The sequence below is a fragment of the Malaclemys terrapin genome, chromosome 13 (assembly GCF_027887155.1).
Source record: "Malaclemys terrapin pileata isolate rMalTer1 chromosome 13, rMalTer1.hap1, whole genome shotgun sequence".
Taxonomy (NCBI): domain Eukaryota; kingdom Metazoa; phylum Chordata; order Testudines; family Emydidae; genus Malaclemys; species Malaclemys terrapin.
In genome coordinates, this window is record NC_071517.1 from 28697690 (window position 1) to 28716068 (window position 18379).

The 18379-nt window shown below is 60.7% G+C and overlaps 1 protein-coding gene across 1 annotated transcript; it reads right to left on the bottom strand.

The window, feature by feature from the left end:
- Positions 1-481: 481 nt before the first annotated feature.
- LOC128847894 (syntaxin-binding protein 2-like) lies at positions 482-17332 on the bottom strand. The gene is made up of 12 exons (XM_054047625.1): positions 17275-17332; positions 15556-15659; positions 13279-13427; positions 13045-13129; positions 9201-9376; positions 8992-9099; positions 7933-7990; positions 7291-7356; positions 6753-6833; positions 6281-6419; positions 4878-4984; positions 482-571 (listed from the first exon to the last, which is right to left on the bottom strand). The coding sequence occupies exons 1-12, from the start codon at positions 17330-17332 to the stop codon at positions 482-484; spliced, it is 1221 nt and encodes a 406-aa protein (XP_053903600.1).
- Between the last annotated feature and the right edge of the window lie 1047 nt (positions 17333-18379).

Genomic DNA, 18379 nt, shown 5'->3' on the forward strand with positions numbered 1-18379 from the left:
TCCCTGACCTGGGCATTCCAGCCGCCCTTCCCCCAGGACTCACCCCACTCACCGATCACAACCTCCCACTTGCCCGCCGTGGCCTGGGTCACTTCATAGGCGCAGCGCATCTCAGACATGGACACCCCACCCAGCACGTAGATGATGAGGTGAGGGCCCATCCAGTACTCGGCTGCTGCCTTGTTCTTGTGCCAATGCCCGAAGCGGGCGCTGGGGGAGGAGAGAGGGGCAGTGTGGATACCAGGGGCTCGCTGAGGGAATGCCAGGCGGAGGGGTGGGCACTGCCCGAAGCGGGGGCTGAGGGACTGCTGGGGTGTGGGGGACATGATGAGAGGGGTCCAGGGCTCCAGGCTCTTGGGCACCCTCTCCCCCATAGAGGGCAGGGTCCTGGCCACGCACTCCCAGGCACAGAGGTGCCTACACCCGGGGCTGGGGGGGGGCTGTCAGGGCTCTGTCCCCCACAGCCCAGCCAGGCTCAGCCTTAGCTGACAGCAGCCAGGGAGATGGTGGCAGGGACCGGGTCTGACACGAAGGGCCACAGCTTCTTGTCCAGTTTGTCCTCAATGATGTCCTGAGGAGTGGGGGGAGGACAGGTCAGCAGGGGACAAGCAGCAGGAACCTTGGACGTGGGAGCCAAGCCGGGCCCCATTGGCGGGCAGGGGCTGGGGAGGCTCCTCACTGAATGATTGACAGTCCCTGGGGGAGCAGCCTGGGGCCCCCTTTCCAGGGTGGGGCATAGGGAGCCAGCAAAGAGCATGCTGACTCCTCCCGTGATGCCCCCCCATCTCCCCACCTCCCCCTCAGCTGCTCAGTGCCCTGCTGTGAACTCCCCACCCATCCACCGTTATGGGGAGGGCAGGGACCTCCTGCAGCCGGATCCAGCGCCCCTCACTTGGGGGCGGGGAGGCAGGGGGCTGTCCTCAGTGCCCCTTCCCTTCTGTGGGCAGATCCAGTCCCTGCCTCTTGCCCCATGAGGTGTGTCCCAGCCACGCAGGGGGCCCAGGCTATGATACATCCTAATGCAACATAATAGGGGCTTTTACATTAATCCGCTGCGTTGACTTGTACAGGGAAGCTTAAAGCGCCCCTGATTGGATTAAGCACAGGATTGAGGCTACCGCAACTGCCTGCCCCAAAATCCCACAGGAGGAACCATCACAGCACTGGAGCCCCCCGCCTGTGATCTGCCAGGGACAGGAGCTCAGGCAGGGGGGTTAATTCTTGGCCTGGAGGTTGGAGGCAGCTACACTGGCCCCCCCACCCCCTTGAGGAGTGCCCCACAGGGGAGGGCAATGGGGGCTTAGCCCACAGCAAGGGTGGGGGGAAGGAGCGATCATGTCACTTCTCACAAACCAAGCAGGGTTGGGCCCAGGCAGCGCTTGGATAGGAGACGTCTAAAGAAAAGCCACTAGGTGCTGGGGGGTGCTAGAGAGTCAGCAGAGGGTGCTCTCTGGCCCCAGTGCAGCGCTAGGGGGCGCTGCGCTGCAGGGAATGGTTTGGGGGCTCTGTAGGGCGCGCTCTCCCCTGGCAGTCAGTGCTGGCCCCAGTGCGGTGCTAGGGGGCGCTGTACTACAGGAAGCGGGCAGGGGGCTCAGCAGGGGCCACTTTCCCCTGGCAGTCAGTGTTGGCCCCAGTGCAGCACTAGGGGGCTCTGTACTGCAGGGAGTCGGTTGGGGCTCTGCAGAAGTCGCTCTCACCGGTCAGTCAGTAACCAGTACCGTGCTGCAGGAGTTCATCCTTAGATGAACATCAAACAGCTGCTCCTCACTGCAGGTTAGGCCAAGGACCCTGCTGGCCATTAAGATTCCAGTGCCAGTCATGACAGTGTGCTGCCTGGATCCCCTGCACTTCCAGCCCCACACACTGATCACCTCCTGCCCTAGACTCTTAGGCAGTGCTGCTGTGCGGCTGTTAACAGCTGCCTGCCACTCAGGAAGAATTCAGCCTCGGTGTGGGACCCCTGTATAAACCACCCGTGCCCCACCCCGGAGGTGGCAGCATCTCAGCACCGGGTAAGACAACTCCCCTGCACTCATGTCTATGATTTAAGACCCCTAAGGATGGCAGCAGGAGAAGACTCTCTGATGAGCCCCTCACATGGCTAGAGCCCTGCGCGGATACAAAAATGTGGATGTGCATCAGCCCATGATCCCCTAGCCGGCAGCAAGCCCTTAGAAGGGCTAACGAGGTGCAGGAGGAAGGGATCTTGCAAGGAAGAGGCAGTGCTGAGGGGATGGGGGTAAGGGGCAGCACGACAGCTGGATCTTGAAAAGGGGCAGTACGGAGGGGCTGGAGGCTGGGAGAAAGGGGCCGCGCGGGGGCAGGATCTCGAGGAGAAGGGGCAGTGCAGAGGGGGTGGCGGCGGGGGGGGGGAAGGGGCAGCGTGGAAGGGGCGGTGGCTGGGGGGAAGGGGCGGGGGCTGGGTGGTCTCATCACGTGCTGCTCCTGGGGGGTCATGAATGACAGTACACGGGAGCAGCAGAGCATGTTGCATCACTGTGGGGTGGAGGGGTGGGGTGCTGGGGTCCCGCCTGCTCCAATCCCAAATCCTGCTCCCTAGGAGCTCGTGGGGACGCTGATGCTGCTCAGCATGGCAAGGCGAGTGGGTGCCAGCCAGCCCTGACTTTGACCTGTCGCCCAGCCACTGGCTGCCTGAGCTGGATGCCGCGGGCCAGGCGCTGCTGGGGAGTAGAGCCCGGCCCGGTTGTATCTGCAGCCGATCCACTATCTGCAGAAATGTTGTGCAGATATGCAGGGCTCTACACATGGCTGACCCCAAACCAACCCCTCTCCCTTGGGCCCAGCCTGCCAGGTGTGACCCCCACCCCCAAAGCCAGGAAGCAGATGGCCGGGTACCTCCATGACGTTAGGGTTACCATATTTTGTGCCTCCAAATGGAGGACACTCCCAGGGGCCCCGGCCCCGCCCCCAGCCCCGCCCACGCCCCCACCCCAACTCCGCCCCCTCCCAAAGTCACCGCCCCCTCCCTGCTTCCCGCGAACATTTGAGTCGCGGGAAGCCTGTAGCAGGTAAGGGGGGGTGTGGGGGGAGGAGGCGCGGCCCAGGCTGGCCCACCGGCGGCTCCAGCCTGGGTCGGCTCGGGCCCTGGGGTGCCGGCCCCGGCCGACCACCCCCAGCCCGCCCAGCACTGCCGGCCCCCGGCGGCCCGGCGCACCCCCCGGCCCCGCGGCCCAGCGGACCCCCCGGCCCCGCGGACCTCCCAGCCCAGCGGACCCCCCCGCTCCCGGTCCCGCGGACCTCCCGGCCCAGTGGACCCCCCGGCGCCGCGGCCCAGCGGACCCCCCGGACCCCCGGCCCAGCGGACCCCCCGGTCCCGCGGACCTCCCGGCCCTGCGGACCTCCCGGCTCGCGGCCCCGCGGACCCCCCGCGCCGCGGCCCAGCGGACCCCCCGGCCCCGCGGACCCCCCCGCTCCCGGACCCGCGGACCCCCCGGCTCGCGGCCCCCCCGGCCCCCCGGCCCAGCGGACCCCCCGGCTCCTAGCCCCGCGGACCTCCCGGCCCAGCGGACCCCCCCGCTCGCGGCCCCGCGGACCCCCCGGCTCCCGGCCCCGCGGACCCCCCGCGGCTCCCGGCCCCGCGGGCCCGGACCGGCTCCCGGCTCCCCGCCTGGCCCCGTGCGCCCGGCCCGGCCCGGCCCCGCGCGCCCGGCCCAGCACCATGCCCCCGGCCCCGGCCAAAGAGGCCCGGGCCAAGCCCTCCCGATTTTCCCGGACATGCCCGGCTTTTGGGGATTTCCCCCCGGACGGGGATTTGAGCCCCCAAAAGCCGGACATGTCCGGGAAAATCCGGATGTATGGTAACCCTACATGACGTCCTTGAGCCTGGGGGTCCAGCGGGAGAGTGGGTAGGTGGACTCCAGCCGCACCTTCCCCTTGGGTCACAGCTGCCCGCTTTGAGGGAGGAAGGGAAAGGGGGTGAAAAGCAGCAGGGAGGGGGTTCGGGGTGGGAACGGGGGCAGACAGGGAGAGCACGGCCTACCTGAGTCACTCCAGCCGGGCTGGCAGGGGAGAGGCAGAGAAAAGAACAGAATGGATCACCGAGCGAGGGAGAGAGAGAGGAGGGGAGAGAGACTGATGGGAGAACAGAGCCGCTTCCCCCCATTCGCCGCATGGCCACCCCATGCAGTGGTTACCAGCTCCAGCTTCCTGGCGATCTGAGGTCCTGACCCCCAGGGTCCTCTGCAGGGGCAGAAGAGGTCATCCCAAATGGGGAGTAACTCGGGGGTCACCTAGGGCCGGTGCAAGGAAGTTTCACGCCCTAGGCGAAACTTCCACCTTGCGCCCCCCCCAGCCCTGCAGCAGCCCCCGCCCCCCCACACCCTGAGGCGCCCCCCCCACAGCAGCTCCCACTCCCACCTCCGGGGAGCCATGTGGCAGCTCCCCATCCCAGCTCACCTCTGCTCCACCTCCTGCCCAAGCACGCTGCCCCCGCTCTAATTCTCCTCCCCTCCCAGGCTTGTGGCACCAAACAGCTGTTTGGCGCCAAAAGCCTGGGAGGTGGGAGAAGTGGAGCGGCCGCTGGACTGGGAGAGGGAGTCTGAGCCGCATGTGTCAGCGCGCCGCCGGCAGCCCAGCCCAGGAACGCTGTAAAAAAAATTGGGGGCACCGCTTTTTGGCACCCCCAAATCTTGGCGCCCTAGGCAACCGCCTAGTTTGCCTTAATGGTAGCACCGGCCCTGGGGTCACCCTCATATGGGGAGGGCATCACCCCACTGTACAGGGGCAGAGGTCACCTCTGTGCTGGGAGTAGGTGATTGCCATAGGGGCACCCACAGGATGGCCTGGGCTTCCCTGTGCAGCACAGATCTGCCCACTGGCATGAGTACAGCTGCTGGCTCCTGGCCCCAGTCCCTTACCTCAGGCATGAGGGAGGTGCCCAGGAACTGCATGTTGTTGATGATGTTGCCCTGCTGCTGGATGTTGGCATGCTGGATCAGCTTGGTGAGGTTCTCTTTGCTCACACCTGCATGGAGAGAGACAGGTCAGCACTAGCACCCCTGGGACACACCCACAGCCCAGGCATATTCAGTCCGTGGCCCCAGGAGTCCTAGTTCCCCAATCAAATCCTGAAATCCTGCTCTTCCCACCCCTCTCAGAGCGGGGGGTAAACCCAAGAGTCCTGGCTCCCAGCCCCCCAGCTCTATCCCACTGGACCCCACTGCCCTCCCAGAGCTGAGGCTAGAACCCAGGAGACCTGGCTCCCACCATCCACTCTAACCAGCTGGACCCCACATAGTTAATGATCGAATTTAGGTTCTTGCTGCTCCTCCCTCCACAGGTTCCCTCAGGTGCTGCAGGCAGGGGTCTCTCTAGCTCCCCCCTGGCAGTGCAGTGGGAGCCCCTCTCCCCCTAATCTGGGCTCCCCCTCCTGCAGCCAGTCAGGTGCAACATGCACCCTCCCCCTCCGGCCCCCCCAAAACCATTTACTGCTGCTTAGTGCAGAGGGGAAGGCCTGGCAACTCCACAGCGCCCCCTGGCCAGGAAACTGGGCAGCCAGAGGAGCCACATGAGGGCACCCTGGCCTGGGCAATGGGCGCAGGGGCAGTGCCTGAGCAGGGTTACAGGAAGGGCCCTGGAGCAGGGCCCTGCCCCACCGAGCCAGCATGGGGCAGGAACCAATGGGGGAAGAGGGACTGTGCCAAGTGGCAGGGTCAGGGAGGTTCCCCAGGCCCTGAAGAGCTGCGGGAAGGGGCTGGATGCAGCACGAAGCAGGTAGCTGGTACAGGGATGACACAAGGGGTGGGCAGGGAACTGGTCGCAGGGGGCTCAGAGACAGAACATGGTATCTGAACAGCCTGCAGAGAACGGGCCGGGGCAGGGGGCGCGCCGCTCGGGGTGTGCATCTCCATCCCCCCTGCCTACAGAGAATGGGCTGGGGGGCCGCTCCAGATGTTTGTCTCTCCATTTCCCCTCCCTGCAGAGAATGGGCTGGGGGGAGCGTGGAGGGTGGACACTGCTCGGAAGGCAGCAGCAGGCAGCAAAGGCCGCCAGATCCGACCCCAGGGGGCAGTGCGGAGCGTGGGTGTGGCGCACTGGCTGGCTTGCAGGCACCGAGAGGTGGGCAGAGGGGAGACAGGGCCGTAGAGCCAGGCTGGACACAGGCCCTGGGAAACGGGCTGGCTGGGAGGCGCCCTGCATGGCTGGGGGACGTGCCAGTCTGAGCGGTGCTATTGCCCCACAGGCCTGGGTTCCGCCTCCAGGAGCGCCCCCTGCAGAAGCAGGCCCCCCAGTGCTGCCCCCTGCAGGCCTGTGGCATTACCGTTCTTCAGGAAGATGTAGAGCAGGATGATGTGGATCTTGTCATAGGCCTGCGTGCTGAGGTCCAGCAGGACGGACAGGATGATCTTCATGGGGTCCCTGATCATCTCCCCATCCACGTCCATCCCCATGGCCAGGTCCTGGGGGGAAGGAGAGCGCACACACAAGGCCCAGGTCAGGTCGCGCCGCTTCCTCCCGCCCCCACAGTGGGATGGGGGATGAGACGGCCCCATGGACCACAGCTCGCCTACCCCCTGTGCCAGGGCCCCCTCCTCCCTGGGGTCAGCTCCCCTTGGGGTGAGTAATGGGCCCCCTGGGAGTAACCCGAGCCCCATGTCTCCCTTCTGCACCCCCGGTGCTGCATGGGGGGCTGGCCCTGGCTCCAGCGAGCCTGCGGGTCTGAGACCCCTCTCTCCGGGCTGAGTTCATGAGCCAGATTCTGCCCCCCAGCCAGGCTCTGCCCACAGACCCACCTGCTCCACGCTGCACAGTTTCTCCACCGTCCCTTTGAAGTGCCGCATGCAGTGCTCGGCCAGGTTCAGGTGCGTGGAGTACTGCGGGGAGAGACCGGTGCATGGGGGAGTTTACTGTGGCACCCCATCACCAGCTGGTCTAGGGCACCCGCACCCCCCAGCCCCCAAGGAGGGCCCCTTGGCCAAAGGAGTAACCCCAATCGTCTGTGTAAGCCGAGTATATAGGGATTGTTTTGCCCAGCACTGATGTGCAGCCACCTCTGGGATGGAGTGGGGCAGCTGGAGGGGAGGATCAGGAGGGCACCTGGAAGGAAAATGGCTTTGCCCGAAGGGACAGGTCAGCAGCTCTCATCAGGCAGTAAGGCAGTCCCATCACTGGGGCAGGACTCCTGCTTAGACCTGGACAGAGCCCCCCCAGAGTGCCCTGCCCCCCAGTGAGTCCCTACTGTCCCTCACCAACCTCACAGAGCACCCTGCGCCCCCATCAACCCCACTGAATGCCCTGCACCCCGCCCACTAACAGCTCCAGCTGCATTACCTTGTTCAGCGCTTTCTGGTACTCGGGCATCTTCTTCAGGATCTGAGACAGGTCCTTGATGTTGGTCTGGGGGGAGGTGGTGGTGAGATCCCAGCCCCACCCAGTGCTTGGGGCCCCCTGCAGGGCAGAGGCCTCGCCTGGGGACAGCCGCAGCAGCCCAGCCACGCGTGCCAGGGCCAGGGTGGGTCACTCACGCCATGTTCAAAATCGGGTAGCACAGGCCTGGCATGGCTGCAGCTTGGATTAGACCTGCTCTTCCCAGGCCAGCTGGAAAGAGCCGGGAACCCGAGCAACCCTCGAGGTGTAAAGCGGCAGCGGGCTGGGAAGATGCCAGCGTTGGCTCGCTCCAGCTCTCCATGCGCAGCCCTGATCCTGCTGTCTGACCCCGCCCCATGGGCCTCCACCCTCCCCCACCGTGGGGAGCTCCAGAGCTCTGGCTGGGGGGCAGGGGGCTCCACATACACCTCTTAGCCCTTTACAGGCAAACCCTGGGAGCAATGGGACAGCCCCCCCTCCCCACACCAACCCCTCTTAAGGCAGCAGGGCAGCCTCTCCTCCCCATAAGAAGCAGTGGGATGGGTCCCCCTGTCCCTCTGGCCTGGATTCCCCAATCGCTCCTCCCCCCCTCAGCCCCTGCCGCACCTTGTCCGTGGTCAGCCTCTTGCTCTCACAGAAGGTGCGCAGCAGCTCCGTCACCTTCCTGCAGCAGGGAGAGGGGTCAGGCTGGAGCCAGGCACTGCCTTAGAGGTAGGGGGAACCCTGTCCTATGCTACAAGGGATGGAGCCCCTGCCCCACGGGCACCAGGGTTCTCTGCCTTGACAGCCTCAGATGGGGCGTGTGGGGGTGGGGGGTGCCTCTTCCTAAGTTACCCCAAGGCAGAGAGTTCAGTGCACCTCTGGGGGCTCCTGGTGCCCTGCTGGGGGCGGGGGCTGAGGGCAGAGGCAGGCCCAGCAGGAGGTCAGTGAGGGACTCACTCAAGGGGGCTATGAGGTGCATGGGGAGATCCTGGGATCGGGGGAAGACAGTGTCCAGGGGGATCCCCAAGAGGAGATGCAGACAGTTGCTCTGGAAGGGAGTGCTCAGGGGTCCTTTGGGGAGAGGGGCTGGGTCCAGGGAGTCTCAGCACTCAGGGAGAATCATGTCTGAGGGACAGGCCCCAGCAGTGGGGGGGAGGGGGAGGGGGAGTCCTGTCACTGAGCAGGAGAGAGGTGTGTTGCGGGGGGGGGGTCCCTGCACTGGGTGGGAAAGGAGTGCATCCAAGGGGAGTGGGGTTCCAGCACGGGGTGGGAAGGGAAGGGGAGGGGTGTGTCCGAGGGAGCCCCAGAGTGGGGAGGGGTGTATCTGAAGGAGAGGATGGGGGAAGTCCCGGCACTGGAAAAAAGGGGGAGGGGTGTGTCAATGGGGTTGGCTGTCCTGGCACTGGGTGGGAGAGGTGTGTCCGAGGGGGGAAGTTCTGGCAGTGGGTGGGGAGGGAAGGTCTTTGCCAAAGTGGGGGTAGGAGGTGGCGGCACTGGGTGGGGAGGGGAGAGCTGTGCTGAAGGGGGAGTGTAGCGGGTCACGGCACTAGGCATTGGGTGGGGCACGGAGTGGTGTGTCTGGGAGGGGATGGGTCCCGGCCCTGGGTGGGGCACGGAGAGGCATATCTAGAGGATGGGTGGGACACGGAGGGGCATGTCAGGGGCAGGGCTGAGCACGCTCACTTGGAGACGTCAGCGATGTGCATGTGGCATAGCTGCACCCAGAGTTCATCGTCTTCGTCCAGCAGCGCCTCCTTCTCCCGAGAGTTGCTGATGCCCGTCATCTCATACCTGCAGGGGAGGGGAGAGGGAGTCAGGCTGCGGCACCCCTCCTCCGAGTGTAGGGGCTGCGGAGCAGTGCCGGTGCCTGGGTCACATCCCCCCCAGCCCGCCTGAGGAGGAGTGCGGGGCGCCCGCTGCTGGCAGCCAGGCCCTGCTTGTAGGTGTTGTTCTCGATGCTGAGTAGGTCGTAGGCCATGGCCTGGTAGGTGAGCTCGTGCAGCAGTGGGGACACCAGGTCGAAGCGCCGGTCCACAATCAGCAGCTGAGAGCGGGCTTTGTCGGGGCCCTGGAGCAAAGGAGAGAGAGACCCGTCACCCCCTGCTCCGGCAGAGGGGTCCTGGCCTGGCTTACATGGCACAATCCAATGGGCCCAGGTGGCCTCAAACTTCACCACCTGCCCTCTCTGCAGCCCAGCCCCCAACCCCAGGGGGAAGCCAAGAGACAGCCCCCAAGCTAGCTGGGACATGCCCTGGGGTCCCGCCCTGACTGGCAGGGAGAACTCCCCACCCAGCTGCGCTGCAACGCCCCCTGCAGGGACGGGCCACCTGCCCCTCGTGCAAATAGCAATGCCCGCCCCCCAAGCATGCTCTCTGCTCGTGCCTCTCTACCAACGGGAGCATGCCCCTTACAAGTCAGCCCCCCGACTGCCCCTGCTCCATATGCTGCATGGGGAGGGGGGCAACTACACCAGAAGGCCCTGACTAGTCTATCATTAACCAACACCAGCCCAGAGACTCTTTGATACAAGATCCCAGAGGGGGACAATGGAACATTATCCCTATGCCCCACCTTGCATCTGAGCTGGGACCCCATATGAGGCTCTAGCTCCCCACTCCCAGCCTGGGTGGCCCCCGGCATCCAGTTGGACAGAGACCCCTCAAATGGTCAGCATCTCAGACCCACATCATGGGGGGGGGGGCTGGCCCAGCCCCCGCTCCCTGACTGATCAGCATGCACTGCCCTCTTGGCGCAACAGGTGGTGATAGGAGACCAGCCCTGCGCTCCCATGGCAGACGGCTCTGAAACTGGCTCCAGCAGCCCCAGTGGAACCCAAGCCCACCCAGGAGCACCTCGGCAAGGGGATGCATCTGCTCTTCGCTGGGTAGCACAGACAGTCAGGGGGGCCTGGGACGTACAGCCCGATGCTTCCCCAACTGTCCCACCTCAGTACGTGGCCCGATTTTCAGCCACACTCGGGAGCAGAACATAAGACCAGCCACCACCCACCCGCCTGGCAGGTCTCCACAGCCTCTGGGTAAATGGGTTGAGGCTGACGGGTGAGCACCTCTCTTGGAGGAGTATCTGTCCCCCACCACTGTAACACTATCATTGCTGCATCCTGCCCCCCCCCCCATGCATGTGGAACTGGGCAGGGCTGTCACCCCATTGCAGAGGGAGGCAGCTGGGAAACATCAAGGCAAGAGGGACTAGTGCAGACAAGGCCCCATGGCACCGTGGCTGCTGGCTGGGTGGCTTTGGAGATCTGACTGCTAGAGGCCATGCTACAAGAGACCCTGGGGTTCTGTGCCAGCTGGCAAGGCAGGGGCACACTGGACTGGCCAGCCGGGATTGTGCAGCATGGAGCCAGCATTGTATTGAGAGCAGGGGCTTGAGTCTGCACTCCTGGCCCCGCGGTGGGCGTGCTGTCTGGATTCTATTGAAGGGGACTGGGCAGTCAGGAGTCCTGGCTCCTATTCCTGCCTCTGCCACCTACTCCTGGCATGCTGCTCCATGCCTCAGTTTCCCCCGTGTAACATGGGGATAATGCTTACATCTGTGACAGGGAGGCTTGGCAAGAGCCTCAGGAATATCCCTGCGGGGGGGCTCAGAGGAGCAGGCTGTGCACGGAGCAGGACTTTGCCCTCCCCAGCACCGCTCTCAATTCCTGAGAATAGTACAGATCAGACGGGGGCTGCAGGCTGGAGCCAGCTCTGCTGCAGCAAGTAGCTCCGGTGGTTAACAAGCATCCCTTCCCTGGGTAGATTGTTTGGGCAGCCAGGTGTGTGCCAGGCTTCCCTCTGGAGGCAGGCCTGTGCTGCCAGCTGTGAGTTACAGAGCATCTGTGCCACAGCAGCCAGCTATCCCAGAGGGAGCCCCCTTGCCCGAGACTGGTATCAATATCCGCATTTTACAGATGGGGAAACTGAGGCACAAATAGGGGAGGTGACTTGCCCAAGGTCACCCTGCTAGGAATAGAATCCCGGTCTCCCAAACCAGTCCAGGGCTCTATCCACTAGGCAACACTGCCTCGGTGGATGAGAAAGTAGAAAGGAAAGGTGCGCTCATGGATCCACAGGGTCGGTGCCAGGGCCTCAGCTGTGGAAGTCTCTGGGAGGAAGCCCTTTGCTGTGTCAGACCCCAGCAGGTCTCTCTCTTCCTCCAGGACAGGCCACAGCCTCCCCACCTCCTGAGACTGAACCGCTGGGCTTCACCCCATGAGCCCTGCCCAGCGAGTCCAGCTGAGACAGACCCTGGTAGAGACCCGTCCACTCCGCAGGGCCCAACGCCCCTCAGCCCAGATGACAGGGCCACTCCCGCAGAGTAGTCAGAACAGTTGGGTTTCTTAGGCACCTGGACCCCAGCCCGGGCAGCCCAGCCCACTGAAGGTTAAAGCAAGAGGCCGTTCTGGTCAGCCCAGAGCCCGGCTGAGCTGCAGCGAAACCTGTTTTCAGGCTCCAGGTCTCTCACTCAGGACCTGTCTACATGCAAACCACTGCAGCTGCGTCACTTCAGTGACGCCGCCTTTCTCATACCCCCAAGCGTCGCAGTTACACCGACCCAATTGCCTCGTGTAGACCAGGCCTCGGTCTGACCTTGGTCAGTTCTCAGGCAAGAGCTCCCAACTTCCCCCACTTATCCCCCAGCTCAAACCTTCCCAACCCTATGTTCTCGAGCTGGGGGCCCTGCTCCGATTCCCTGCTGGGAGCATCCAGCCAGGAGCCATTGGAGCTGGCACGGTCTTTCTGGCCCCCAGGCTGATCTGGGTCCGATTCTCTTCATTTCACCAAGACAGGGAGGTGACACCCCCCCCCATGACTCCTATCTTCCCTGAGAGTCCTTCCCCCCCACCCCCCACCAGAGAAGCTTTGAAACATATAGGGGAAACTGAGGCACGCATTGGATTAAGATATTACAAACATTTCCAGTTGGTCACAGGTACACAGTCTCCCAGCAGCTCAGCAAAGGCTGGAAGCAAGAGCAAAAGCAACAGGAGGGAGAGATCTGGGCAGGCCTTGGATTTTACATCACTGCTTCTCCTAGGGGGACAGGAGGCACTGGGTTTCCCGTGCAAGAATCCAGGGCAGGGTGGGTTTGCAGCTCCCCTCTGCTGGGAGTGGGACGGGGACGGCAGGAGCTGGGGGAAGCCCACAGGCCAGGGCTGACTTGTGGCTAAGGCTCGGGAGAGCTGAGTTCTATTCCTGCTCTGACAGGCTCCCTGCATGCCTCAGTTTCCCATCTGTAACACAGGCCACCCTGCCTCCCCTGGGAGGCTGAGTTCATTAGTGAGGTTCCGATACCATGGGGATGGGTGTAGGAGCGCACACAGACAGGAGTGTCCAGGTGTGGAAGAGGCTCTGTGTGCGAAGCTTAGTTCTGTGACCGAACTGCCCCATTTATAAACAGAGAGATTGTGCTGGGCACACACTTCCCCAGTCAGGGCCTCAGTTTCCCCATCTGTAGAGAGGGGATAAGGACACTGGCCTTTGTAGAGCACTTTGAGATCTGCCCATGGCCAGTGTTAGAGAAGGGCTGGGGCCATTAGTCCAACCACACAGGGAATGCTATTTTTCTGCCAACCCCTCAGGATCTCCAAGGGGGTCTAGACCCCACCCCTCCGCCTGCCAGGATCTCCGAGCAGGTTCTAAATCACTCTTCCCTTCTACTTCTCATGTGCTCCCCTTCCCCCCGCGGGTCTGTCCCATGGCGAGGGCATGGCCGGCACAGCTCACTCACCTCTCCCATGCTGGGCTCGTATGCCTTGAATGCCTTGAGTTTGGCCAGCACAGCGTGCACCAGGAGGAAGTTATCTTCATGGTCCCTGCAGCAAAGACAAACCCTGTGGGTCAGAAACAGCTCCTGCCCCAGGGGCATACACACTTCCTGTAGGGATGGCTGGGTACCCCTTCCCCCAGGCACACTCACTTCCTGTAGGGATGGCCGGGTATCCCTCCCCCTGGGCACACTCACTTCCTGTAGCGGATGGCTGGATACTCCTTCAGGGTTTCACACAATGTGGCAATCTGCTCTGCCAGCATCTCCAGCTGCTTGTTCTTGTCCGAGGAGCGGTGGGAGCTGAAGCAGTTGGGGAAGGTCTGTGGCCTGTCCAGGGAGTACACCTGGGGGGCAGGGGGCAGAGATCAGACCCTGGCGCCTTGCGTTTGTTACACCAATAGAATAAAATCCAGGAGGATCTTATTAAGAGGGATAAGGCAAAGATGCCACATTTATTGTAAATGTAAGTCCACTTGACACATTCTTTGGCAGATGGATACTCCCTTTCTAGGCTGGCAACTGCCTAACCATTCATGTACATCAAGCATTCATCAACATACATTCCATATCTTAACCATATTTTAATGTACTGTCTCCACCACTTTTGGGGTGTGTGCTAATTCATTTGAGAATCCCGGCCCTTTAATCACAGAGGGTGGGGGGGTCTGTTCCTAGGAGCCGTTGCTGATACAATGAAGTGAAAGTCACTTAAGGGCTTATAGCGTTTGTTTACATTGTGTCAATTACAGAATAAACTGCCTGAAGCGCACAGAGTCCATTAACAGCTTATAAGGCTCACAGCAGGGGTCGTAACATAGTGTTCACTTCCAGAACAAAGTCAATTAACTTGTTTGTAAGTTTTATATAGTAATAAAGTATCTTTCACAGGACAGATACAATCAATGGTTTCTACAGACAGTAGTTTACAAGTTTTAACAGGTTTCAGAGTAGCAGCCGTGTTAGTCTGTATCCGCAAAAAGAACAGGAGTACTTGTGGCACCTTAGAGACTAACAAATTTATTAGAGGATAAGCTTTCGTGGACTACAGCCCACTTCTTCGGATGCATAACAGGATGTTTTAACAGAAGACCCAAGTGATTTTTGTACTTGGTGAACCTGTTGGATTTTAAAGTGTGGGGGACAAATTATGGGGGGTTCACTGTCACTTGGGGGAATCACTGTTAGTACCTTCTTTAATATCCCCACACGTTCCCCGCACACTCAAGCTCACTTCCCCCCATAACCTCCAGCCCCTGGGGTGCCAGGGAGGGACCATGGGCAGCGGAAAGCAGTCTTCACCCTAGATATGCTCCTCCTGGCCTGACTGCCCCCGAATGATGGAACAGCTCTGACCCTGGTCCCCATGGCGCTAGCCCTGCCAGGCATGCCATCCCCCATCAGAATTTCTCCTCACTTGCTCAGTGGCCTGGCGGAGCCATAGCAAGCCCCTAGTGAGGGAAATCCCTTTGCCAGTGCCACTCCTGTTGTGGTGGAGGGACAACGACCCAGAGCTTCATGCACCAGCCTGGGACAAAGACACCCCGGGTTCAAGTCCTTACTTGGCTGCAGACTCCCGGTGCTCTCAGAGGTGTGTCTCTGCCCTGGAGAAGTCAATGTTGGGGGAGGGGGCTTGGCCACGCTTCTAGTCTGGCGAAAGCCCCAGCGTAGCCACGGGCAAACCCGGCATCAATGCACGTCTGCCGCTGTCGCTTATTTCACTGGCCGAACAGAAAGAGCCATAGGGGCAAACGTGCTTGGACACCAATAAAACAGTATCGGCCCATGAAGGGTTTGCTGGCGCAATGGGATGGGTGAGCCAGCAAAGCCTCCTGACGCACACTCAGCTTATACCAGCCAAAGCTTCTCTTGGCACAGCTGGCACCGGTGCCCCAGATGAAATAAGCTACAGTGGCGAAAGGACTGCTTTGCCAGCGTAACAGCATCTACCCAGGGGCTCTGCCAGCACAGCTGTATCAGTTACAGGGGGGGATGTTCTCTCTCATGTCCCCATAACAAACCCATATCAACAAAACTTTTGTGTGTAGACCAGGCACATGTCTCTCTGTGCCTCAGTTTCCCCATCAATGCAATGGGGCTGACAGCAAAGCCCTGCCCCACAGGGGCATGAGGGGAGAAATCCACTGACGACACAAGGAGGGGATGGAGCAGTTGGGCAAAGGGCAGGTGTGTGGAGTATCGGGCTGTCTTGCATGCCTGGTATAAACCATCAGTAAGAGCTGGTAAAGCCAGGGAGGCAGGGCCCTCCTCCCCCATACATCTAAGCCAGCGATTCTACATCTCAAAGGGTGTGAGCAGCCATGGTGAGTCCCTGCCGCCCTGTGCTGGAGTCAAACCCAGGGCCCTAGAAGGGAAAGGTTCCCCCTCTGAGCCACATCGAACACTTAGGGTGGGGTGTCGTATATCACCGTTCACCCCGTGGCTCTGCTCCTCCAAAGCCTGGCCACCCCTCACCTGGCTCTCATAGGGAAGGAAGGCCACATTGATCTCCTTGAGGGTTTTGATGGCTTTAGTGATCCATGACTTGCTCAGCTCCTTGAACAGAGACTCTTGACATCCTGAAAGGCAAAGGCAGTGGGTGGGAGTGACAGGCACATGTAGATAAATCTCTGATAATTTTCATATGACTTTACATTGTGCCTCTTCATATAACCTTGTGGTTGGTCTACCCACGTGTGACCACTGTTTTTATGAAACTTTGTATCAAAGCCTCATATAGAAACCTCCTATTGATGAGCCTTGGTATATGGAAACTTTGTATCAAAGCCTCATGTAGAAACTTTGCATTGCCCTTGGTATAATGTTATAGCCCCTAAGGATAGAATAAGATAGAAGAAAAATGTCTTTTTGCTAGCAGTAGAACAAGATCTCCCCCCACCCCACTCTTAATCAATTGCCCTGTTGAATGAATGAGTTGTGGATGAGCAAGGCACGGAAGTCAGCACCTCCAGACAGCCTCAACCATTGGAGAGGGGCTGGGAGCCAGACCCAAGGACAATAAAACGTGTCAAGTGGGCTCATTAAAGACAAGCAGACATACTGATGGCCTGGGGGTGGGGGGTGTTAGGAGCCAGCACCTTCTTTTGGAAACACCCTCTTTGCAGCATTGGGACAACACCCAGAAGGAAGCAGCACAAAGGACCAATGGACACAGACACAAATTTTGAATCTGGTACAGATTTGCATGAGAGGGAAGCTGCTATAAAAGTGAGGTGTCTTGCAGAGGACCCCGGGTCTCGTCTTGTCAACATGGGAGCATCGATCCAGATCTGCAGAAGCCCGGCTTCACCCCCTCCCCCATCTAACTCACCTGGCCAGTGCAGTTAAGGGGAGCAGCTATTTGGTAACAACAACAAGACGGAGTGTGTGTGTGTGTGTGTGTGTGTGTGTGTGTAATATATATATTATATCATATGGATATGATACGGTGTTAGTGAATACATGTATTACTAATAAATGTGGTGTTTTGCCTTATTCCCTCTGAAAAGATCCCTTGCTGTACTTTAAGTACAACACACCGGGCTGAGGACCCCCAGGTCAGCGCCAGCCCTCACGGACGGGGCCAGGATGGGCACAGCAGGGGCAATAGTGCTGCAGACCTGTGGGGAACCTGGGCAAGCCAACAGGGCCACACAGGAGTCAACGATGAGTCCAACCCCCCCCCCCCGAACCAGAGTCACGCCAGGTTCTCAGCTTCTGCAGCATCAGCAGCTGGGGGGACCACAATCTCTCCTATGCACACCCTGCCCTCAGCCCCCCCTCAGGGGGAAGTGACTGGCGTGTACAACTCTGGATGATGCACAAGGAGGAACAGGGACTTGGGCTCTGCTGTTGCTGTAATGGGGAGAAGCAGATGTGACTCTGACACACTGGGTATTCTGGTGGTGTCCCATCCCCCCACCCCAGTTGGGACTGATGGAGCAATGCATGCTGGGAATGGTAGCCAGAGGCCCGCTGCATGCTGCACGTGTCGGAGAGTCATGCTGGTGGGAGGCAGGCCTGTGGGGGTGAAGGGATAGGTGGGGTTGTTTGGTCTGGCCTGCATCCCCCTGCAGGAGGGCAGAGCGTAATCAGGGTGCTGCGCATTGGCCTGCCTGCAGAGAGAGACCCCCTAGCCCCAATGTGCCACGGGTCAGGCTCCCAGCTGGGGGATCCCCCACCCCCGATACTCACTGTCGATGAAGAAGATGTGAGCCGCCTTGTAGGTGAAGGTGGGTGCCCTGGAAGTCATTGATCAGAACCTGCACCGACTGCAAAGGGGAGAGAGGGGGGTTGTCAGCACCAGCCGAGGCCCCTCCCTGCTGCCCGAAGGGCCCAGCCCATGCCCAGCCCCTGGGGATTCAGGGCCCAGCATGATGCCCCCCCACAGTCTTGATTCCCAGCTCTAACCACTAGACCCCACTCCCCTCCCAGAGGCATGGGTAGAACCCAGGAGTCCTGACTCCTAGACCACCCCAAACTCTGACAAGCCATTCAACTTTCCCCGCAGCCAAACCAAAAGCTCTCCATGCTACGCAGCCACGTGCCACTTAGAACAAGCCTCTTTAGCCAGCACCGTTGAATGAGTCCTTCCAAATCCGGACCTAAAACCCAATTAACTCAATTGCTGGGAATGAAACCAGATAATCCGCCTTCTTCCTTCCCCGCCTGCTGCTAATCTGGATTTGGGATGTTAAAACTGCAACAACTGGCAGCGAAAAGAAGAGACAGGTGGGAGTGAGTGTAAGGCCAGACGGAACCATCAAATCATCCAGGCCGACGTCCTGTTCGACAGGCCAGAGAACTTCCCCCAGGTCTCCCTGCACTTAGCCAATTACCTGCATTTGGCTAAAGCCTCTTCCGCAAAGGCTGGCTCTGAAACCCCCCAGAGATGGCGAATCCACCCTTCACCGGGGACCATCACTCACCCTCCCACTGCAAAATCGGCGCCTTATTTCCAATCTGATCTGGTCTGGTTCTCTCTTCCAGTCAGTAGTTCTTGCTCTGCCCTCTCCGCTAGATTGAAAAGCTCGTTGGCACCCAGTATTCTTCTCCCCTGGAAAGGACTCAGACACTGAAATCAAGTCCCTTCTCAGCCCTTTGCTCCTCCCCATTCCAAGCTCCACCAGTGCCCCTCACTCCTAGAATCATAGAATCATAGAATATCAGAGTTGGAAGGGACCTCAAGAGGTCATCTAGTCCAACCCCCTGCTCAAAGCAGGACCAATTCCCAGCTAAATCATCCCAGCCAGGGCTTTGTCAAGCCGGGCCTTAAAAACCTCCAAGGAAGGAGACTCCA

Bases quoted from the DNA above. Each gene is read 5' to 3' on its own strand.
- LOC128847894 (XM_054047625.1), bottom strand. From the start codon at position 17,332: ATGACTTCCAGGGCACCCACCTTCACCTACAAGGCGGCTCACATCTTC. The intron at 13,428-15,555 runs GTGAGGGGTGGC...CCTGCCCCCCAG, and splicing joins TCCTTCCCTATGAGAGCCAG to GTGTACTCCCTGGACAGGCC. The intron at 6,420-6,752 runs GTGGGTCTGTGG...CCTTCCCCCCAG, and splicing joins AACTGTGCAGCGTGGAGCAG to GACCTGGCCATGGGGATGGA.